We start from the raw sequence: 25,245 nt of genomic DNA on the forward strand, positions 1-25,245 counted from the left end.
TATTACCTCACCCAGAAAGTTGTTACAACCACTAAATAAATATAGAGTTAAAAAGCGAACCTAAGTTATACCGAACACTTAATAATTGTTAGTTTTTTTTTTTATATTTTTAGATTTACTGGTAATAATTTATTGTTTTTATTTTTAAACTATTATCACACATTTCTTAAATATGGATTATGCTGAAGAGCAAACATTTTAACACATTTTATATTACAAAATCTACTTGATACATCAATTTCCTTTTTGAAAGTATAACTCAGAAGAAATGTGTACATTTTATTGGATGCCTCAGGATCTGAGAAACATAAAATATAAAAAACAAACAAACAATGGAAAACCCAATAGATTTATATAATTCATATACTAAATATGATGGTCAAAGAATTTTAATGGTCTAGATTTATTACACACATCTTCCAGCTACCTTAAAATAAAATGAGTTTGTGTGAAAATCATCCTGAATTTGAATTCAGAGTTTGAATTCCTGTGACAATGATGTCTTGTATTACCACTAATAATCATTTTCTTACCAGGATGTAAGTAATATAGAGATATATTGGGTCCTTTACTGTTTATGAAAGAAGTACATGCATCATTTTATATTCCCAGGAAAATCTATGATCTCAATATTTAGCATCGTAGAACCTTTAAAGGATGTCACAAATTCCATGAATTTTCTCTAAGTTTGTACACATATTCACACAATTTTGCACATAATAATGGAATTCAAAGATACCCTGACACTCTCCATGAACCATTCAATATCCTGAGAGAAAAACTCAGGGAAGGAGATTGTTTTACATAATCTCTAATTATAAATAACATATAACTGTGGCATTTGAAACTATAAAATAAATAACTAACAGTAAAACAGTTCATTAATTTTTTTCTATATTAATATTTTGCAACTGAAATACTCATCTCTTATGATTTATATGTCATCCAAAGTTAATTGTTAGAAAAAGAGAGTGGAATATCTGTCTTTGGAAAATGTCACCAACATACTGTTTAAAATTGTCTTTTTTCTTCCTAACTTATCTCAGTTTTTGTGTCTCCTTCATAAATAATTTCCTGAAAACCAAGTTATTAGGCCTTATGTACACATATAAAATAAACAATGGGAGACAAATATAAATGTATATGATTGTCATCAGAATTCAGATTTCATCCAAGAAGCACTTTGTTACAAGAGAATCAATGAATTATCAAGAATGAATGACATTTGTCTTTCGGAGGAAAATTCAGATTTTAAGTGTAAAACATTTTTTAAATAAGTGCTTTATGTTATGAAATTTCACAATTTTTAAAATGACAAAAATAATAGATGATAGTTTAAATGCATGTTATGCTTCTCTTTTTAGACAAAGAAGATATTTAATACAGAAAATACTTGGCAAATTAGAAAATACATTTAATGATGAAAATACAGAACTGCTTTTTTCACAGTTTCTATAGTTAATGAAATTGTTTCTTGTCATCTTGTTTGTGACAGTGAAAACAAGTAAGTAAATATCATCAAATTGTTTTTTCTGTCTTGGTACAATATTCTGGTCATATGACCATTCATTGAAATCACCTAAATCGCCTTTGTTACAATTTTGGCTATATGCTGTATCTAAGTGGGTACCTTTAGTGTGTATTTTAAGTGACACGATGATGTAGGTAGGGTACTTGAATCTAATACAACCTTGTGAGATGTGCATTTATGCACCAGATACTTGCCTCCTTTCCTGAGAGGAGGTGAGCGGAGAAAGGAAAGTATTTATTAAACAACATGGATATTCCATAATTAAAGGGCCAAAGTAAGAATTTCATCAAGACAATACAGCAGTAATCTTCAATGGTTTGTTAGGAGGAAAATAGAGAAGAAAATTTGTAAATTGTTAAAACAATAATTAAAAAAATATATATTCAGAATGTATTTTCTACCTGTCTATCCTACTACTTACTAGTTACCTCTTTCTCTACTCTCGCACAGTCTCCAAGGATTAAAAGAAGCGATCTCCTGTACTTCAGCTCGCTTGGCTCATCTTTCGAAGTCAAGCTTTCCTATCTTCTTTCTGGCTCATTTACAGAGTCTGTTTCTGACTCTAAATCAGTATGCATTTAATGCAGTTAATGACAACATACTATATTTTCACATGTAACTGAGGAATCAAATTTCATAACCAAGGCTAACAAGGAGCCTGGACTCTGACCCTGTTTCCCTTTGTCTTCCTCTTTCCTTGATACTCTGATTTCTTATCCAGATAGCTATACTACAGTAACCTCTTTTTTCTCAGACTTTGGTTTCTGTTCCTGATATCCACCCACAAACCCTACTCTCTGCCTGAATCATTTCTTGATTGCTAATCACAATATATCTGCTGCCTGGAGTGCCCTCTTTCATGTATTCTCTCCCAATGAACATATAATTCAAGATCAAAACTTGAATTATATGTATATCTTCTCTGTTTTCAGCTTTCTCTAATTTTCCCTATCAGAATCACACTTCCACCTCTGTGCTTCCGAAGCACTCTGTTACTCACCAAGCTGCCTCATATAAAGATGAGTGCATTTAACTGTCTTTCCAGATAGACTATGAGATCAGTGAGTTCCTAGACCACTGCCTAATCATATTTTTTCCCCCAGAACCCTTGACAGTGACATGCACTTGTCACTCGATGACTGATTTTTTAATATTCGTTCCTTAACTACTCTGACTAGGTTTTATTTACTGCCTTGCTGATCTACTTTGTCTCTATGTCTTGATCGATTACTAAGATTTCTATTCTTATTTCTTAGCTTTCTGCCATTCTAGTGGTTCTTTCTCTTTCCCCTTACTCCTTCATCTGTTGCCATTTGACACCATGACAACTTAATATTCCTCAGGGTGCTCTGCCACCTAATGATAATACACATTTTGATTGCCAAGTAATTATACTCCCTTTGAAGGTGCCACCTCATTTAACACATCTTGCTCCACATGGCAGGATCTAAAGCTAATGTAGTTTACTTTATTTCCTTTTATATTTGTCTCCCATATTTTCTATTTTTATTTATCTCAGAAGAAATACATTCATATTCTAAAGTGAATACGAGAAGAATGTAATCGTCCTGGTTCTTTGATATATATTACCAGTGATCTTCAAAGTTCTGGTACTCTAATCATTTTTGAACATCTGCTGTGAACAATCTTGTGGTCGCAGTTAGACTCAAGAACATAAACATACTGAAGTCCTGGTTATTTCCAGTGAAGCAGCATTTTACTGAGACGATTGAAAACAAAAGATAAATCCCAAAGCAAGGTTCCTGGGTATGCTTTTAAAGTGTTGTCGGCCATTATTGGAAAACAGTTTTACCTTCACATACCCATTCATCACCACAATCTTGAATATTCACTTTTTAATTACATTGAAAAACACTGTTATAGGTGACTGGAATATGAACCTTAATTAAAGCTGAGAACTAGTATTCTTTGAGTATTAATTCTAAAAGGTCACAGGTCAAGTAAGAAATTATTCATATAGCAGAAGAGTCATTCACTTTGGACAGCTGTTTTATAGACTTCCTGTCTCTCGAGATACATCAAATTTCATGTACTGTTAAAAATATATAACAAATTATAAAATAAAGTTGGCACATTTAAACATAGTAAAATTTAAAATCCTCACGACAAAGATACCACCAACAACTGAAATATGCTTAAAGTAATACATTTACATATGAACAACTTCTGTATATGCAAAAGAAAAAAATAACCCAATAGAAAGAAACACGGTAAAAGGACATAAATGGGCAGTGTTTTGGAAGGGATATGTGAATGGCCAAAGGACACATGTAAGGTGCTCAGTGTCCTAGAATGTGAAATATGCAAATTAAACAAATAATGTGCTATCATAACTATTTGTATTAGTTCTCGATACCACCTGAACATTTTTCTTTTTTTTTTTTTAACAAAACCACAAATTTTATAGCTTTAAACAGCATCCATTTATTTCCTCTTAGTTTCTATAGATCAAGAATCTGGGCTTGGCTTAGCTGAGTTCTCTGCTGAAGATCTTTCATATAAGGCGTCTGCGGGGCTGCCTCCTCACATGGAGATTTGACTAGGAAAGAATCTACTTTGAGTGCCCTCAGGTTACTGGCAGAATTTTTTTTTTTTTTTTTTTTTTTTTTTTGAGGCTGTAGAATTCATGGAAGCTTGCAAGAAAGAGAGAGGAAGAGAAAGAGAGAGGAGAAGGAAGGGGAGGAGAGAGGAGGGGAGGAATGAGAGCTGCTTCAAGTCTGGCTTCTAGACCCTCTTCTAAAGGGCTCCCTCACCTGACTAGATCAAGTGCACCCAGGATAATCCTCCTTTTGATGAACTTAAAGTCAGCTGATTTGGGATTTTCATTATGTACAAAATCCCTTTATTTTAGCCATGTAATGTAATCTAATCTTGCCATATAATGTAATACAACATAATCTAATCAAGGGAGTGACCATTGCCATAATCTGTTGTTTAAAAGCAAGTCATTGGTTCTACCCACATTCAAGGGGAGGGGACGACCTAAGGGTGTGACTCATTGGGTTTCACCCTAGAGTGTGTCTCTCACACTCATCTTATGGGGAAGAACTTAGTAAGATGACAAAAATATCTCCATTGTGGAGAGGAATTTGGCGGTATATAGTAGAGCATCGGTTCTCTCAAGTCCAGCAGTTCCATGTAGTTATGTGCACAACAGACATGCAGAAATGTCAGTTGCGTTATTATTTTAATAATGAAAAATTAGACATAAAAACCTATTCCATGGATAGAAGACTAGATGAATAACTGATATATTAATAAAATCAATACTTTTACAAGCTCAGCAGTAACAATGAATGAATCAGAGCCACATATACTAATAAGTATACATCTGAGAAAAATGGGTGAAAAAATGCAAGCTGCAGAAAAAGGCAGTGTGATCTAACTTACATAAAGTTTTAAAACATGTAAAAGTACTATGGTGTTGATTTTACATATGTGTATAAAATACAAGGTAAAAGAATAAAGGTAGCATAGAAATAATAAACAGCATCGTTAACATCTGGACTTTAAAAAATGTGAATTTGTGTGAGTGAAAAAATATATGCTACCCATTGGAAAAAGATCAATTTACTGTATACTTTATGTCTTCATTTCAATGGGAATCTTTTTTCAAAGGATAGTTTGGGATCTTTGTGTTACATTCTACTGAGATAGTTTTCAAATTTCAATCTGGGAATTTTCAGCTCTTAGAAAAAAAGTCTCAGAAGGATAATAGGAAAAATGTATAAATTGAAAGATTTTCACTTAGGAGTTCCCCTATAATAAGTACCTTGAATGCTCTTAAATTTTATATTTGATCAACGCATTATTTCTATCATTATAATTGGTAGAAATATGTGCTTCAGAAATTCAAGTGCACTATAATTTTAGGAAAGTGTTAATTACCAGTATTCATATATACCATCTAAATTAGTATATTGACACTAAAACCATTAGTATTACTATGAGAATGATTTTTTTTATATATTGTCTTCTGCATATTTTATAGAGAATTTTATGTTTTTTTTAATTATTTATGCCTTATTCTCAGGACTGAAAAATAAATTGAAAGTACATGTGAGCCACTCTTCAAAACAACAGGAAGGAAATTATATCAAAAGTCTTATTTAATCAATAACAAATAGAGTGTTAATATTTAGAAACAAAAATGAGAATAAAAAATTAAGTATAGAAATAATTTGAGTTTTCCATAAACATTGGATTGAAAAAATATTTTGATAAATATCTAAGACTTTGCTTAAAGAGTTTAATCACTTATTACCTAGGAAGGCAAAATGCTCAGTCTGACAAAATGAATGTGTGAATGTAAGTGTTGAGATGGATGTGTGTACTTGTATACATGTGTGCATGTGGGTGTGTTTATTTGTGTTGGGGTCAGCTATGTCTGTTGTTACATAATCAAATTTTCAGTTCTTTATCTTTTTCCAATATGTCATAGACACATATTTGTAACAAATATCTCAAGATTAAAACTAAATACCTAAGTGGAATGGATATATATTCTCTCTCTGAAAGAAACTTGAAGAAGGAATCTTTGTTGAAAGTAGATCTCACCGTGATTTAGGCTCTCCCTGGATTTCCAAGTGCTGCTAAATTTAGGCCATTCAAACCAGAAGAGGCTGAGGTGTGCTATTTCTACACTGATCGCCAAACAGCTGATGCTGCTCACCAGTCTTTTTTGAGATAGACCTGATTTAAAATATTACAATCTTGTTTCACACCTTGGATTCTTCTCAAAAAGTGTAATTTAACTTCAATACCATTTTTTAAAAACCTACATTAAAACCTTTGTAATATGGTTCAGTTTTGTCAGTGTTGCTGGTTTTTGAAGCATGTCCTGCAGTGCATTCTCCTGAATGCATTACACCTCATTGTGTAATTACCCAGCAATTATTCCAGTTTGGAATTAGGTTCACTTTTTCTAAGCTTTTTTTTTTTTTTTTGGAAGGGGGGGTTTACAAAACCTTAAAATTTTTTTTTCTTTAGTCCAAGTAACATGGGAACTAGACTAATTTCATTAATCAATTTGCTCTTTTGTAATTCTGTACATAAACTTCTATAGGTTAAGAAACATAAAAAAATGAATCCTTTCAGTTTAGTCATGCACTATAATATACATGGATTATGTGACAGGCACTAGGTGTTTTACACAATAGATTTAGACTTCCTGAGATCGTTTGTGTTATCATTTGTGCCAGATGCAAATAGGATATGAACAAGTTAAATATTGTTCAAAGTGACAATTCTGGGATCGATATAGCTCTAAAATTACCTTCCTAAAATGGCACGTTCTAAATTAATTTAGAATTTATGGGTGAATTTCATAGGTTTAAATATGCAAATTGGATATCCTGTATGTAATAAAGAGCTATTAAAGAGTGTCCAATGTGGAAGTCACAAATGTAGATGGACTTTTAGAAAGGGTACCTTAATTGCACTGGAATAAAGAGGGCTTACTACTAATGAGAGAGGGACTATGTGATAAAGGTGTTTAGTAACATAATGACCAGAGGAAAGGAGCCAATGTATATTTTGCTTATACCGTGTTTCCCAGAAAATAAGACCTAGCTGGACAATCAGCTTTAATGCGTCTTTTGGAGTAAAAATTAATATAAGACCTGGTATTATATTATATTATATTATATTATATTATATTATATTATATTATATTATATTATATATTATATTATATTTTATATTATATTATGTTATAGACCCGGTCTTATATTATGGTAAAATAAGACCGGGTCTTATATTAATTTTTGCTCCAAAAGTCTCAATAGAGCTGACTGTCCAGCTAGATCTTATTTTGGAGGAAACACCGTAGCATGTCATGTGGAATTTAAACTAATCATCTTTTTTTGTTTTGTTTATTTGATGATTTTAAAAGAAAAATGGTTTTGTTCCAAAGGTTTTTTGAGCTCACTTCTAAAAGTTTCTGCAGTTTATGGTTAAAATTAAAACATCCTGACCCTTTGGTAATTAAAAGTTTAATATTTTTTTTATCAAGCAGGGAAAGGCAACATTTTATATTTCAATACTAGCAACAAAAGAGAATTTAAATGAGAACATTACATTGTGTTTTTCAGTGATGTTTTTGGTGAACCATGATGTACTGGAAAGTTTTAAGAGTTTCTTTTTTAGAAGAAAACAAACCTATATATAGCCAAAATATGTATTTTTTTTTACTTTTATTTTTATTGCTGACATCTATCTCTATCTGCAAATTAAATGCAGCTCTCTGTTTTTATACTGTGGATTTACTGCAAGCTTTGCTTGTTTCCCAGAGCAGACATCAAATTTCATTTGGTAAAAAGGTCCCCAGTGTACTTCAATAATGATTTTCCTTAGGCTGTTTTGTATTCTAACTTGAAGTTGAATAACAGCATGATAGTTGATTATTTTCTAGGGATTAAAGGGTTGAAAAATATTAGTGCCTTACCAGCAATCATCAATTTCCAGGAAGAGCATAGTACTGAATTTATTATTTTTTAATTAATAGAAGAAAATTATAAGCACAGGCATTCTTAATTCAATATAAAGTCTGCATGTATTTTATCAGGGACTCTTCTGGAAAGGAGTTAATGGTTGGAGAATTATTTTTAGTGAATTTCTGCTTTCTTAAGGTGGCCATGGAAAACAGTAGAGAGAAATTTATCAACTTAATATAATCAGCATCCTAGGAAATAATCTCTTTCTGTTGAAAAATCCCAGGTCAGATAGATTGGAAAAATGCTTTCAATGGCTTCTTCCTTAATCAGTAGTCCATCCTGGAAGGAACAGGTTAATGTTTATTCTTTTTCTTCTTTTTTTATTATTAGTTTCAGGTGTACAAAACAACATAATGATTAGACATTTACATACCTCACAAAGTGATGAACCCCAACAAGTCTACTACCCATCTGGTGCCATACATAGATAGCTATTACAAAACCATTGACTGTATTCCTTATGCTATACTTTACATCCCGTGAATATCTATCTATCTATCTATCTATCTATCTATCTATCTATCTATCTATCTATCTATCTATCTATCTATCTATAATTTTAATTATAGTTGTCATTCTGTGTTATTTTATACTGATTTCAGGTGTACAGCACAGTGGTTAGGCATTTATATAATTTAAGAAGTTATCCCCCCGATAAGTCTAGTATCCATCTGACACCATACATAATTTTTACAACATTATTGACTATATCCCCAAACTGTATTTCACATTTCTGTGACTGTTTTGTGACTACGAATTTGTACTTCCTAATCCCTTCACCTTTCTCACTCATCCCCCCAACCCCTCTCTCATCTTGCAACCATCAGTTTGTTCTCTGTATCTGTGAGTCTATATCTGTTTTGTTTGTCTATTTATTCTGATCTTTAGATTCCACATATAAGTAAGACCATATGGTATTTGTCTTTCTCAGTCTGACTATTTCACTTAGCATAATATCTGCTAGGTCCATCCACGTTGTTGCAAATGGTAAGATTTCATTCTTATTTATGGTAGAGTAATGCTGCATTATAAAAATGTATCACAATTTTTGTATCCCGTCATCTATCGATGGGCATTTTGATTGTTTCAATATCTTGACTACTGTGAATAGCACGGCAGTACACATAGGGGTGTATGTGTATATATATATATATATATATATATATATATATATATATATATATATATTAAAATTAGTATTTCAGATTTATTTGGAAAAATACCCAGAAGTGGAATTGCTGGGTCACAAGGTAGTTCTACTTTTAATTTTTTGAGGAACCACTATATTGTTTTCCATAGTGGCTGCACCAATTTGCAGTCCCACTAACAGTGCACAAGGATTTTCTTCACATCCTGACCAACACTTGTTTTTTTGTTGATATCTTGATGATAGCCATTCTGACTGAAGTGAGGTTGTATCTCATTGTGGTTTTCCTTTGCATTTTTCTAATGATTAATGTTGTTGAGCATCTTTTTTATATGTCTATTGGCCATCTGTGTGTCCTCCTTGGAGCAATGTCTATTTAGATCCTCTGTCCATTTTTAAATTGATTGTTTTTGTGTATGTGTGTGTTGAGTTGTATGAGATTTTTATAAATTTTGGATATTAACCCCTTATCAGCTGTATCATTGGCAGATATTTTTATTCAGTAGGATGTCTTTTCATTTTATTGGTAGTTTCCTTTGTTGTGTTAAAACGTTAGTTTGAATTAGTCCCATTTGTTTATTTTTTCTTTTGTTTTCCTTGACTGAGGGGATATATTAGTAAAAATATTACTAAAGTTGATGTCTGAGAGTTTACTGTGTATATTTTCTTCTAGGAGTTTTGTAGTTTCGGGTCTTATATTTAAGTCTTTAATTCATTTTGAGTTTATTCTTGTATATGGCCTATGAAGGTGGTCCCAGTGTAATTTTTTTTCCCATGTATCTGTCTAGTTTTTCCAGCACTGTTTATTGAACTGACTCTATTTACCCAAATGTAAATTCTTGCTTTCTTTGTCATAGATTGAATGACCATATAGGAATGTATTTATTTCAGGGCTCTCTATTCTGTTTCATTGATCTATGTGTCTGTTTTTTGTTTTTTTAATTTTTTTTAAACTTTTATTTATATTAAGTGTGTTTTTCCAGGACCCATCAGCTCTAAGTCAAATAGTTGTTTCAATATTGTTGTGGAGGGTACAGCTCACAGTGGTCCATGTGGAGATCGAACTGGCAACCCTGGTGTTGTAACCAACAATGCTGTAACCCACAGCATTGTGCTGTAACCAACTGAACTAACCGGCTGCCCCCATGTGTCTGTTTGTATGCTAACACCATGCTGTTTTGATTACTATGTCCTTGTAGTATAATTTGATATCAAATAGTGTGATACCACCAGCTTTGTTCTTCATTCTCAGGATTGTCATTTCTATCAGGGTCTTTTTTGGTTCCATATAAATTTTTGGATTGTTTTTTTCTAGTTCTGTAGAAAGTGCCATTGGTGTCTTGATAGGGATTGCATTGAATCTTTATATTGCTTTGGGTAGTATGGACATTTTAATTATATTAATTCTTCCTATCCATGAGCATGGCATGTTTCGATTTATTTGTATCTTCTTTAATTTCTCTCTTCAATGTCTTATAATTTTCTTAATGCAAGTCTTTTACTTCCTTGGTTAAATTTATTCCTAAGTATTGTATTTTATTTTATTGATGCAATTGTAAATGGGATTGTTTTCTATATTTCGTTTTCTAAATGTTCATTATTGGGGTATAAAAATGTAATCAATTTTTGAATATTAATTTTGTATCTTGATACTTTACTAACCTCATTTATCAGCCCTAATAGTTTTTTTTTGGTGGAATCCTTCGGTTTCTCTCTATACATGTCACGTCTCTCTATATAGTATCATGTCATGTGAAATAACGACAATTTTACTACTTCTTTTCCCATTCGGATGCTATTTATTTATTTATTTATTTATTCATTCATTTATTCATTTATTTATTACATGTCTAATTACTGTGGCTAGGACTTCCAGTACTATGTTGACTAAAAGTGGTGAAATGGGCATCCTTGTCTTATTATTGATTGTAAGGAGAATGGTTTTAGCTTTTCCTATTGAGTATGATATTACCTGTGGGTGTGTCATGTATGACCTTTATTATGTTGAGATATATTCCCTCCATTCCCAGTTTTCTGAGTTTTTTATGATAAATCAGTGCTGGATTTTGTTAAACACTTTTTCTGCATCTAATGATATGAGCATATAAGTTTTATTTTTCATTTTGTTTATGTGGTGTATCACATGAATTGATTGACAGATATTGAACCATCCTTGCATACCAAGAATGAAGACCACTTGGTCGTGGTATATGATCTTTTTAATGTATTTCTGAATTCAGTTTGCTAACATTTTGTTGAGGAGTTTTGCATCTATGTTCATTAGGAATATTGGCCTATAGATTGTTTGCTTGTTTGTTTATTTGGAATGTCTTTGGTTTTGGAATCAGGGTAATGGTGGCTTTGTAAAATGAAGTTGGGAATCTCCCCTCCTCTTGAATTTTTTTGGAATAGTTTGAGAAGAATTGGTGTTAATTCCTTTTTGAATGTTTGTTAAAATTCACCTGTGAAGCCATCTGGTCCAGGACTTTTGCTTGTTGGAAGCTTGTTGACTATTGATTTGGTTTTGTTTGTTCAAGCTGTTCCGATTTTCTGTTTCTACTTAATTCAGCCTTGGAAGAGTGTATGCTTCTAGTAATTTATACATTTCTTCTAGATTGACCAATTTGTTGGTGTATAGTTGCTCATACTATTTTATTTTTTTTGTATTCCTGTGGTGTCCATTGTTACTTTTCCTTTTTCTCTTCTGATTTGATTTATTTGGGTCCTCTCTCTCCCTCTCTCTCTCTCTCTTTATTTTTTTCTTGATAAGTCTGGTTAAAGTTTTGTCAATTTTTTTTATCTTTTCACAAAACCAGCTCTTGGTTTCATTGACCCTTTATGGGTTTTGTTAGCCTCTATTTTATTTGTTTCTACTCTGATCTTTATTATTTCCTGCCTTGTACTCTCTTTGGGATTTGTTTGCTATTCTTTTTCAAGTTCCCGTAGGTGTATAGTTAGACTGTTTATTTGAGATTTTTCTGTTTCTTGAGGTAGGCCTGCACTGCTACTTAGGACTGCTCTTGCTGTGTTGTTTTACTCACATATTTGGGTGTAGATGCTGGCTGTTGACTAGGACTTCAGCTGGGTTGTTGGCTGTTGCACCTATGTCTGTTGTCTCCAAGTGTTCTCTTTAGATAGTCTAGTTTGGGCTTTCTTAGAATATGTTAATTAGATTCCAAGAGCAGATGTCCCAAGACAGAAAGCAAGAGTGAAGTGTGATATTGTTATGATCTAACCACATAAGTTATATAGTATCACTTCTGGTGTAATCGCTTTGTTAAGGTAAAGGTAATCACAACGGTACTTCACAAAGGTACTCACACATGCAAGGGGAGGAGACATAGACTTCACCTGTTGAAGGGGTATAGCAGATTTCTAGAAGGGCATGTGGGATGAGAAATATCACTGAAAAGTGGAAGCTACCAGAGAACTTTGTATTTAGTATTTTATATTGATGAATGTTCTACCCCGTACATGGTCACCATTTTCACCCAACCCTCAATTCTTTATTCTAAGAGTCATTTTCCTTAAAATCATGTGTGGACATAAAGAGAATTGAAAATTCACTTAATTTTCTTAAGAAGGATAAAATAAATTGAGTTCAAAACCATGACCACAAAGTGAAGAAAATATAAAACTTGATATAGTTCCCTGTTTTGCATTACCAAATATTTCCCTTGAATTTTTGCATTTAGATTTTTTATGTATCAGTGGAGTTCCAAAATAAAACAATTATGAATCTTATGTTAAGCCACCCACATAAATCTGAAAGGTTTGTAGACTTCCAATTTATTTCCCCTATGTGTATCCTATATATATGTTCATGTTTGATATTGCAAATATATTTTAAATCCTTATTTACAAAAGCAAGGAGAAAATAACTTTTATTGAGAATTTTTTATCTGTTATGTATTATGCACATGTTGTTTCATAAATGCTAATACCTCTGGGAGGTGGATGGTATTATCCAGTTTTTATGAGAAAGGAATTGAAACTGATAGGTTAAGTGATTCACTTTACATAGAGAAGACAGACAGCTAAGAACTTGAATGAGAATACAAATCAATCTGATTCAAAAGTGGTAGATTAAGAATATGACTAATTATCCTTTTGATTTCTTAGTCTGTAAGTCAATAATTTAAAATTAGGCTGTTATAGGTCTAAGACAGTAAATAGCAATATACCATTGGCTTTTTACTCTCTGTTGTTCTTACTATATGCTTTTAGTGAGCTCACTTTATCACTTTTGTGCATAATTTTTTCCTATTTCCCCACTGTTACTTTCTTCCTCCCCCATCATTGCCTAACTAAACTCTCAGATTTACATGTCATTGAGAAAACAAAAGTCATCAACCAGAAATTTTCCATTCTCTAAGCACCAAACCTACAAAACTACTTGCATCTGTACTCATTGTTAAGATTAATTTTGGTCCTCACATGTTTTTTGGAACTTATCTGTTCCTACTTTTAAGGACTTTTTAAAACCTTTAAAGTCCCTTTTAGGGACTTAGAAACAACAATCAGTTAGTTTCTCTTCAGAAGCTTGAACAATTTTCACTATAAACTGTTCTCTTCAATTGTAAAATGTGTTCCAGTGATTCCTACAAACAATTCCTTGATTCTACATTCCTTTCTCAGTAGCTACTTTTAGCTCTCCACTCCTTCTTAAAATCACACTTCTCAAAGAGTTAATCACATTCACAGTCTTCCCAAACTCAGTTCTGTTATGCAACCTATTCCAGTTTGTCTTGCTCAGCCTCAGAGAAATTATTACAATAAGGTCACTGGTGATCAGCATGTTGCCATTGGATGTTTCCATCCTAATCTTATTTAACTACTTGGCAACTTTGGAAAAGTGCTTCTATTCTCTCCTTGAAGGACTCTTTTCTTCCTCTTCTGTTGTCTGTTTGGCACCCTATCCGTCTAGGTTTTGTTTTGTTTTATTTTGTTTTGGGTGGAGAGTGTGGAGGGGAATCTTTTTATACTTGATACTAAAATAAAAGGTAGTTCATTTGTCTGTGCACATCAAAGCTGAAAGAGATAGGACCAGGGGTTTACAGCAAAGAAAGTAAAGGTTTATTTAGGGAAATGATGCTAAGCCTCAAAGACCTGGCTCTCCAATGGTCTCTAGGGGATTGGTTACATAGGGAAAAGATCATTAGTCACGGTAGCTAAAGAGTTGGAGTCATAGACTCTACTGATTGATCAGGGCAACGGTAGGAGGCAGTTGATCATTGCATCAGGTCCTGATGTCAGTCATGCATCATTCATTCTATCTGGTCTGGAGGGGATGTGGCCAGTAGGCTTGGGTCCACCTTCATGGGTGTGGAGCTGAAACACAACTCAGGTCCAGATCTTATTTTTAGTTTGATAGAAACTCTGTTTCTGTGGTCAGTAGATCTGAGGCTTTGTTCCTAAGTCTGTTTGATTCTGACCTAAAGGCTTAATGATTACGGGAGTGGTTGTGCAGTACCATGTTTCCCCGAAAATAAGACCTAACCGGAACATAAGCCCTAACATGATTTTTCAAAATGATACCCCCTGAATATAAGCCGTAATGCATCTTTTGGAGCAAACTTTAATATAAGACCCAGTCTTATTTTCAGGGAATCATGGTATGTGCAAATGTAGAAGGATAAGGAAAGAAAAGAAGCAAGTGAGTCATGGTGCTATTAAATTAGAGAAGGCAAATTAAATCAAGGAGAAAGAAAATGTAAAACGTCATTTTAAAGAAGTGAAGTTTTTGTATGATTACACACTTCTACTCTCTAAATATGGCAACTCCTTGGACCTTTATCCTGGGCCTATTACTGGACTCAAGTCTGGTGCTGCTTGTCGCTCGGGGCTACAGAACAGGAGTAACAAGGGTTGGTGAGGAGAAGAACATACTTTATTCTAGATGCCAGCAGTGAGGGAAGATGGCAGACCAATATCTAGAAAAAACCACCTTCCCCGAACTGAGAATAATCAAGAGGTTTTATAGTCAGGCAGGTAGGTGGGGGAAAGAACAAAGAAAAGTAGGAATCAGTCATGTAACTTTCAGGGTTGCCAGCTGAGAAATTGCCTCCCAGGGCCTGGTCTGCGAAATCACCTCTTGGTGGCCTGGTCGGCTTCATAGTGTTATCTGGAACTCAGCAGTTGTGGCTGGAGTGTGTCATACGTCGTCAGCAAAAGCTGCAGAGGAGTTGTAGCCATGGATCCTGGTGTACAGGAACCTGAGAATTAAGAAATTGTTCTTTCCAGGTTAGTGCTCTGCTGATTAATTAGAGCAACAAGGTACGTATAGTCTTAAGGAAGGGAACCAAGCAGAATCATCAAATCGAGCAGTGAAGGGGAAAAACAAAGAGAAGACAGGTGAATAGCAAGCTATGAGGTGACTGAACTAAGTCTAACTAAGCCATTAATTTCCCGAGTTTCACCCTTACGGGTCCTCTTTCTCATATCACACTCCCCAAATGTACTTGATAGTTCATATTTGTCCTTTCAGATTCCCCCTTTATCCTCTTCCCATTTTCTTGTGTGCTTCTTGAGGCTATTTTATATACCCTGCAGGGGTCACCTCTGCCCTCTGACTTATGATGGGGTTTGATCAATGAGGCACTAGAGGATATATATATATATATATATATATATATATATATATATACACATATATATATATATATAAAATCTGGGATCTGTTAACCACAATATCCCTCTGCAGTTGTGGCTGGAGTGTGTCATACGTCGTCAGCAAAAGTTTCTTCAGGCTTAGGGTCAATAAATCCCCAATTTTTGTTAGAACAGGGTCCTGTACCAGCCTTTTAGTTTTTCTAACCTCTGTCCACACTTCCTAAATATTCCTTTTATTAAAGACCTACGTTTTAAGTGCATCATCTGTTTGCTATTGGGATCCTGACATAGGAGATCCTTCACCAAGATGGTGTTAAGGATATAAAGGCTTATCAGGAAGTTAATTATTCAGGTGAAAGATAAAAGGGAGGATTGGGCAGAGAGAGCCTTCAAACAATAATGCGGATCTGATACACAAGAAAAGAAAGGAGGTGGGGAGTGCAGGGTTGGTATGAATAGCTTCAGATGACAATGCAGATCTAATAAAGTTTCAGTCCAATGGGGGAATTTGTGGAGCAAATACAGTTCGTGAAAGGAGCCTTCTATTGGATAAAAATGGCATAGCCTTAGCATATACATCATCTTTAGTCATTGATCTCTGCCTGTGACCTTGGTTCAAAAGCTGACTGGATTCTGAAAGCTATAAGAGGGAGGCTTATTCAGTTGCAGTCTTTGCAACTGAATATAAGTTCTTTCTTGAAGGCAGACCTTAGCGGCTCAGCTTCATGGCTTCCACATCAGCAAACTTATGCATTCCCATATCTTCAAGTAGTATCTATACCAGGCCAAAACATCATACTTCTGTTTCTTGTTTTTAGCCCTAGGCTTATCTCACTGTCTACTAGTCCTTTCATTTTAGATGTTTTCCCAAATTTAATACATCCCAAAACAAAATCTTGATTTTTGTCTTCTTCTCAAACCCGGTACTATTCCAGTATAGATATTTCTCAAAACTCCACCTTTCTGTATGCTGCGCTCAAGCCAGAATTAAAGGAGTCATTCTTGATCACTTCGTTCTGTACATAATGTATCCTATTTTTTGTGAAATCCTGCTTCAAAAATATATCTTGAGTTTGGCATTTTACCTTCATCTTGACTGCCATTTCCCTAGTTAAAGCCCCTTCCAGCTTTCATTCAGTACTGGACTGGAATAGCTTCCTATTTGGCTGTCTTCCCACTTTTATTCTTGTCCTCCTCCAATCCATTGATCAGGATGAACCTCTAAAATATAAGTTTGGATCGTGTTTATTTCCTGCTCAGAATACTTTAATGGTTTCATAATTTACTTAGAATCTCCAGGATGTAGCTCTTATCTGTTTTTCCACTTTAATCTTGTGCTAGTTTCCTTCTTGCTCGCCAGACTTCAGTCACACTTACCTTTTTAAAAGATCTTCTAATATTCCTAGAATTTTTTTCTCTCTTTCACTTCCAGATTTCTGATCAGAATGTTTTTCGTCTCACTCAGGTATGCAACTGTTATTCAACTTTCATCATTTAGTTTAAATACAATTTTATGGGTTACTCTCTGAATCTCTCAATATAAATCAAGTCTCCTATTACACTTTCTAATAGAATCCCATTGCCTTGTTTTTTTTTCACATACCTTGTAGTTTGCAGTTATTTATTTGTGTAGCTGTTTGTTTAATGTAGGTCTTTCTGCTTAAACAAGATCCAGGATCTCAGATATAATATCTTTTTTGCTAATAACCATATATCCAGTGACTGGTATAAGGCCTAGTATGCCATTAGGTCTCGGTTTAGACTTATGTTCATGAATAAATGAACAAATAATTATAAATCAAGTGATAGCATCAATATCCCATTTAATTTTATCCTATTTTTCTTTCAGAAAGTCTATGATATTTTGTCTCCCATCCTTTTTCATTCCTGTGATTTTTTTCATTGGTTACCTTATAATTTGGAGTTCATGATCCTTGTGACCCAGTAAATATTTTCAGTCCTGAAAAATGCCTTAAATTTGTATACATGTAGTCTTCAGTGTGCCTTAATGCATATTAACTTTATTCAATGATTGGATGCTGACTTTTAATAATTATTTAGAAATCTACACTTAGTGTGACTAACAAATAATGCTTTCAACCACCAGATCCATTTATCTAGACATTGCCTGTTCTTCATGAAGAGATTGGTTTCCTTCCCTAATTATGGAGCATGTGATTTAGCCAAGGTGCAATAGGCTGAAGAGACTTCCTACTCCTTCAACATAATTATTTCCTGTCACCAACTAAACAAAGTAGCGCATCCATTGACTAGATGAGAATGCCAGAATTAGACTGCTTTCCAATAGCCAGCAAAGTGGATCCCTCCTGCTATTCATGTGTCTAAAGAAAGCCCCTTTTGGGAGGATGTGAAGTCTGTAAATGCACCATGGGAACCCCAGCTGAATATTGTCGTACTCTTTCTGCACAGTTATGAAGGGGCAGAGACTAAAAGAAACTGCTGCCGTCATTTCCATGTCTTTCTGAGTCATAAAGAATAGCTGTGCCTCATGATTTTTTATTACACATGTAACATTTCTCATTACATAGACTTTTGATATGTCAGTTCAACTAGTTTAAAAGATTTGACTAGGAAACCTTCTCCATCTGTAAACCACCCATATATTTTCTTTTTTGGTTACAAATTAAATCATATAATAAGAATTGGAACCACCAGAATTGTGAGAAACCAAAGGCTTTTATCATTAGCAGAAAGACGAAAAAGACAGGTTTTATTCTAAGCATACTGGTGTTAAAATAAACCAAATCAAGAACCAAAGAGAATTTACTTTCAGGGCTGCCGTTACTCTCTAAATATTGCTTGTTAAAATGCAAATTGGATTAGATCAATTCAGAGAAGCTGTTCTTGGTACATAAATTGAAGACCTAAGTTGATAAGATCATGCTAGAGCATAGAAAGCTAAATAATTTTTGTTAGGTATTGAAAAATGTCTTTAAAAAAAGATAGTCCTGAGGTTCATGTATAATTATCATTTTTATAAATTGGATAACTGACATCTCGATTAAGGCATTCCTTGGGAATGATGCCCATTTATATGGAGTTTGTTATATTTAACAACAACGAAAAGAAAATACTTACAAACTGTGTGAAATCCTTTTTTGGCAGACAACTGTAAATGCTTTGTGTTTCTAAGTACAACTTCTTTTGTTTATGTCCATTTAGTTTGGCAGACAACTGTAAATGCTTTGTGTTTCTAAGTACAACTTCTTTTGTTTATGTCCATTTAGTTTAAGGAAAGGGGTGTGGCCCCTATTAGAAGTAAACCCATAGTGACTTCTCTTCCTGGCGTCTTCTTTCTCTTTCTCAAATTCAGGGCCTCTTTTGAACTCTCTTGCACAAGATTTTCTTTATGAAAAAAGCATATAAGTGAATTTATTTTACAAATATTAATTGACTATCTACTGAATAAAAACCTCTCTTCTAAGCACTTGGGAAATAGCAATTCACAGACAAAAATCCCTGATCATATGGGATTTATGTCCTATAGCACATGAGAGAATGGTGACACCGAATATAATGCAGACATTAAGATGATTGTCAAGGGCAAATCCAGTAAATATTTTTTATTGCTTTGTCCCTTTTGTGGAATACCATTAGGGCTCAAAACTACTCATGTTGTTCCTAATTCTAGTGTGAGGAGACAGATATTAAATAATATAAATAAGTTAAATATTTTATTCAATGTTATATTCAAAAGAAAGAAAAGCATGGTAGAAAGATGGTGTGTATGAGTGTGCAATTTTAAAGTGAATGACCAGGTGAGACCTTGCTGAGAAGACAACATTCATGTAAATATCTGAAGGATGACAGATAACCAGTCAGTTTAAATTTGAGTTTCTTGTGCTTAATTAACTGGAGAATTTTAATAAATTTCAAAACAGGTGGAAAGCCATAATTAATTAACTAATTACTGTTCTAATTTGTTAATTAACTTATTGTTGGTAATTTGTCAGACAGGCCTCTAGAATCAACTTACTGATAGTTTGTGACTGTTGATGGACATCAAGGCATTAGGCCATGTTAAGGAAAGGAGAGCACTAAGAGAGGCAATTAGGAACTACCACAACACTACAAGTGAGAAAGTAAATGAAGATATTGACATTTTTCCAAAGTGTCATTTTTGTTCTAAAGTGATCAGATATCTGGACTTTTTTCTGTAGTCCTTTCATTGTTCTTTACTACCTTTAGGATAATGCCTAAATCTTCTGATTCATATTAAAATCCTTTAAAAATTGGCCTCTTGCTTGTTTCTATAATAGGTGTGTTTGTGTTCCAATAAAACTTGATTTACAAAAATGGATGGTTGGCCAAATATTTTTGCAGTTATCTATGTTCCTACTCCTGGCCTGTTTTATGTAACTCTACCATTCTTAGCACATAGCTTACATTTTAAAAGTTATACCAATTGTGTAAGAAACTGCTGAATTTGCAGCCAACATATCAACATTCCAGGTAGGAAGATGTAGGAAAAGAAAAATAGTTAAAAGAACACTTACCACCGGTTTCCTCAAATAGAACCTTCCCCTATACCTCACCCAACATCTGGCCATTTTTTCATGCAAAGAACCAGAGGAATGTAGTTATTTTGATGGATATATTTTCATTCAATAAAGTTAGGGTTCTGTAACCAAGGAAGTAAGAGAGAATGGATGTTGGGTGGGCTTCTAGAAGTTTCTGTCATATCTACCAGATTCCCATCACCCAGTCTCAGTTTTCTCATTTGTTGAAATGGGAGACTGAGTAGTACCTCAGAGAGTTGTTTTGTGAAGACTTAATGAGCTAACAAACTGTTAGGAGAGTGCCATGCATACTGTGATCTCTTCATACAGCTAACACATTGTTGGACTTAGCATCATTTTCATCTTTTGTGTGTTTTGTCTTTGTTGCATCCTCAGTGCCTAGAATGCTTTCTGGCATACAGAGGGGCTCAAATAAACAATTTTTTTTTAAAATTAATAAACTGTCATTACCATCAGTTAAGATTTTTGGGTTGTAAGAAACAAAAAAACTGTTTCTGGTCTATTTCATAATTTATTAAAAGAATTTTACTTGCTTCCAGAAATGACAAGATAGCTGGAGAGTCGGTCTCAGACAAGGACAGGTATCCAATTATTGCTGTAATAAGTTAGGCACAACTATTTTCACCCCCTTCCTGAATCACTCTACTCAACATTTAAAGCCCCACGAGACAGTCTAATGTGCCAAATGTGACTGAATCATCTGTCTCCATTTGGATAGGAGAGAACAGGATACCTTGTTTTATAGTTCCACCGAAACTGCATGTAACTGGAGAGAAGAAAAAATTAGGATGAAGTCAATGTGGAAGATAAAATCAGCAAGAAGAAAGTAGGCAGACAACACAAGGAATGTTCATGACACATGCCTATTCTTTTTAGTTTGCATTGCTTCCACAAAATTGTGGTTGTGATGTAAGAATACCCCCTGGAAGGACAAAGAGATCTAGCAATTTGGACTCTGTTAACACATCAGCATCTTCATTTTTTTCCAATTAAATAGAAAACCATCACCTTGTAAAACTAAGTGCAGAAACTAACAAGAATAGGTGTTTTGTTGTTGTTTGTTTTTTAGGCAAAGATGAGAGGATATGACAATGAGGTTCTGGGTTTGATAATGGAAAACAATAAAGATGCTGACGAAAGGTTAGGCATTAAGGCCAAATAAAGTTATTGTGGCTTTAGGTAATGATGTCTGTATAACCTTTCTTCCAAACATACAACTGTATAAAATCTCATTGTTCCTAAGTGTTTCATTTGCTATAACAATCACATTGCTTGTCTGGTGGATTACTGAGCAATTGATTATCGTTTCTGATTAAAAGTTGAAACCATATGGGCTTTTACTTTGTTTGTCTTTATAGATGTTGCACTGAATGTAGATCCATGACAACCTAGGGATTTATTTTTAAGCATGATTCACAATAGTATCATCTACTATTATTATGCAAGTCTGTCAGACATTTGGAATTGCTTTAAGTTAGCAACTTTTATTGGAATTTTTAAAAATTATAAAATTATTCTATCTTATTGCTAGAGAAAAAATTTAGGTGTTCCCCAAAATTGATTTGCATGATTGTGAATATGTGTGCTGCTACCAAGGACCATTCCAAGCCATTGCTGGAAATTTGGTACATTAGCAGATTGTATGTGCAAGGAGCTATAGAGTTTATGTAACCTCCTTTAATAATTTGGGTCTAGATATTTTTACATTATGTTTATTTAGATATTAAAGAACTGATGAATTCAGGTTAATAAAAACAATATCCTTACCAACTCTTGGAATATGGATTTTATAAAGTTGAACAAAAAACTACTTGTATGAAACTAGACTAACGATTTTTTTTCTATATCTTGTATTCTTTATCATATTTATTTCTATGATTTTTACATTGGGAAATGTATGTAAATATTCCATTAAAGACTGAATGGGTAATTAAAGTGTGAGTATTATGCAAAGTAGACAAACTTGAAAATCCATTATTTAAGAATTGAAAATACTTAACATTTTATAACTTCTTGATTTTTTTTTCTTTTGGCAATAATACTAATTTTTTTAATCTTTGTTTCTCTTTTTGCAGTGCTTTATTACAGTATTGAAACGACAAACTCAGTTTCACAGTGGATTCATGCTGACAAATTTCATATTTTAAAGCTTGAGGTATTTTGTCATAAAACATGCTTGGTGGAAAGTTTGAAGCATAGAATTCTGTCAAACACCTGAATAAAGAAGTCCTCGTCTGGTATGTAAGAGACGTCCTCACCACCACCATGACAAATCAGGAAAAGTGGGCCCACCTCAGCCCCTCAGAATTTTCCCAACTTCAGAAATATGCTGAATGTAAGTATTCATATCGATAATATGATTTTGGGGGGCACTTGTGCTAAATAAGGTATGAATGATGTAAACAAACAGAATACAGATTCTACTCAGCATCACGAAAGATTTAGGTGTATCTTTTATATTAGCTAATAGGTTGACTGTAGACTACCCTTTTGCCATAAGAAAAAAACAAAAAAAAAAGATAAGTTTAAATCAAACATCAAATCTAGAAGGAAAGAAACTAGGATGTCAGATGCAAGACTAAACTTGGAAACACTCCAGCTGTAATAGAAGTTAAGCAAAGGATAAGACAGTCTGCGAAAACTGAGACTGTTGAGATTGTAACCAAGCAGAAGGAGGACATCAGGAGCATAACGACAGTAATAAGAAAGTAAAAGAAGGAGAAAAAAAATGGTGTTATACTTGAATCATTAGGACCTGACTCATAGAGATCAAGAGAAAGGGGAAATGTGAGGATTTTGTCTCTCTTTGGCAGCCTAACATTTCAAAAAGGACTAGGTGTAGGGAGTCATCAACATCTTGTGGAGTCGGTATTAGAGGTTATGGCGGGAAAAACGGGTTGTCAGGACCTTCGGCCAACTTGCTCAGTTTGTGCATTTAGACAAAAGATAGCCTATGGTAATTTGCCTCATCGTAAGGTATTTTAAAATATTGTTTTGCAATATGTACACAATAAGGTTTTGTTTACAAGAAGTTTCTTATTACCATAGGTTTTCAGGAATATGTCTGTTTTACAAAATGAGTTTCAGCCATATATATATATATATATATATATATATATATATATATATATATATATATATATGAACAGTAATTGGGTCAAAGTATTGAAGAGCAAAAAGGAAGCGACTAATACATAGGAGACACTAAAATGTTTGGAAGACGATGAGTAGAGAAAAAATAATCCAGAGAGAATGTAGTAAGAATGGTGAGAGTGGAGGGAATAACAAGGTACCGGGAGAATAAAATGCAAGAAATGGGCAGAGAAAAAGAACCAATAGCACATAATAGTGAAAGAGGCAAGCACCGAAGCAGCTGGTGATGCTAAAGCAGAGAGGATGTGTGGCATACAGGACGTAAGTGTCTGGAATAAATTGAATAATATGAAGGAGAGGCAGAGAGAAATGTTAAACAGAAGAGGGATTTGGAATAATAAGAAATAGATGTGATGATACCGATGAATAATAACACATTTGTAAGGTACATATTGTAAGTCAGGGACATTAATAATTTCTTAATGCATATTATCTGAAAAGGCCAACTTCACAGGTTTTTTAGAGCCTTCCTAACTAGAGGGCTGCAGTATTCTGGTTAACGGTGTAAGAGTGCTGCTGAGTATTCGCTAGGAAGTCACAAATCCACAAGAACAAGTGCATTTTCTTAGTGAATAATAGTAAAAATATAACCATCATATGGGGGAAGAGTCAGAAATTTTTTGACATCAAAATGTGGTCCTCATACTCAAAAACTTTTTTGAACCACTGAAAGTACAATTCATCCATTTATCACATAAGTAAAATTTAGCCCAGAATGGCTGAGTTGTTGTCAACCTTATACTCAGTAATTTCTAAATTGACTAAAAACAATTTACTTATGGTTTTCAATTTCTATACGCTGTAAGTGTTATAGCTAAAAATTAAGTAAATATTTCTGAGCATCTTTAGGGAGAGTATTCTTCTTGACACTGAAAGAAATTCAAATATGAACAGATATGGACCCTCCCTTTAAGGAATTTACAGCTTAATGAGGCTAAAAACAAATGGATAAATGACTCTTTTTCTAGGCAGAATAGTGTAAGTGCCACAAGCAAAGTTTGGGTTTCTGTAGTGCTTTAGTATTCAGTTGAAGATGGGAAAAGGGAAGCCTTTATGAAAAGTAGAATTTGAGATGAATTTTGCAATATAGATTTAAGGTAGATGGAGAAGAAAATGTTATAGATAAAAAGGGGAATTCAGCATATATTTGAGGAGAGATGAGCCATATTTAGCCACACGACAGATTAAGAGAGTAAGTGGAGTTAAGGCTGTAAAAGTGAGATGGAACTGAAATATATAATACTAAACTTAAGTTAGGCAGTGAGGAGTAATTGTAGGGCTTTAAATGTAGAGTGACACAAACAATACTATGCTTCAAGAAGTTTAATTGGACAACTATGAAAATAGTATGTGATAATGAAAAGAGACTATTGTCAGGCCTGTGGGCTATTGGAATAGACTAAATAATGTGGATGATGAAAGGTGACCAGAAAAGTGGAAAATCAGATTAAAACTAAGTGGAAATTCGGGTTAAAACTAACAGAAGAGAGCTTGGGAAATAATAAAATATGAAAATTTAGAGATAGTTAAAGAGAGATATCTAAAATTTAGCTCTAAAGATTTGACTTGGAGGATGGGGGATTTTGGTAACATAATGTCCCAAGCAAAGAAAATAATGAGTTTGGTTTAGGTTATTTTGAATTTGGCTTGCTTATTAAAATATATTTTCCTGTGTTTGGGTACTTACAGGAAAAATGTCTTACAGGAAGCATTAATACAAAATAGGTAAATTATTGCTATGATAGC

The 25,245-nt window shown here is 33.7% G+C and overlaps 1 protein-coding gene across 7 annotated transcripts in view; it reads left to right on the forward strand.

The window, feature by feature from the left end:
- The window catches only part of DGKB (diacylglycerol kinase beta), a 698,162-nt gene that overhangs the window by 85,096 nt on the left and 587,821 nt on the right, over positions 1-25,245 (forward strand). For all 7 annotated transcript variants that reach the window (XM_033088916.1, XM_033088914.1, XM_033088918.1 and 4 more), the window contains exon 2: positions 22,422-22,681. In XM_033088916.1, coding sequence (XP_032944807.1) covers positions 22,612-22,681 — 70 coding nt within the window. In that variant the 5' untranslated portion in view covers positions 22,422-22,611. The remainder of the gene's footprint in view (positions 1-22,421; positions 22,682-25,245) is intronic.

The sequence above is a fragment of the Rhinolophus ferrumequinum genome, chromosome 20 (genome assembly GCF_004115265.2).
Source record: "Rhinolophus ferrumequinum isolate MPI-CBG mRhiFer1 chromosome 20, mRhiFer1_v1.p, whole genome shotgun sequence".
Taxonomy (NCBI): Eukaryota; Metazoa; Chordata; class Mammalia; order Chiroptera; family Rhinolophidae; genus Rhinolophus; species Rhinolophus ferrumequinum.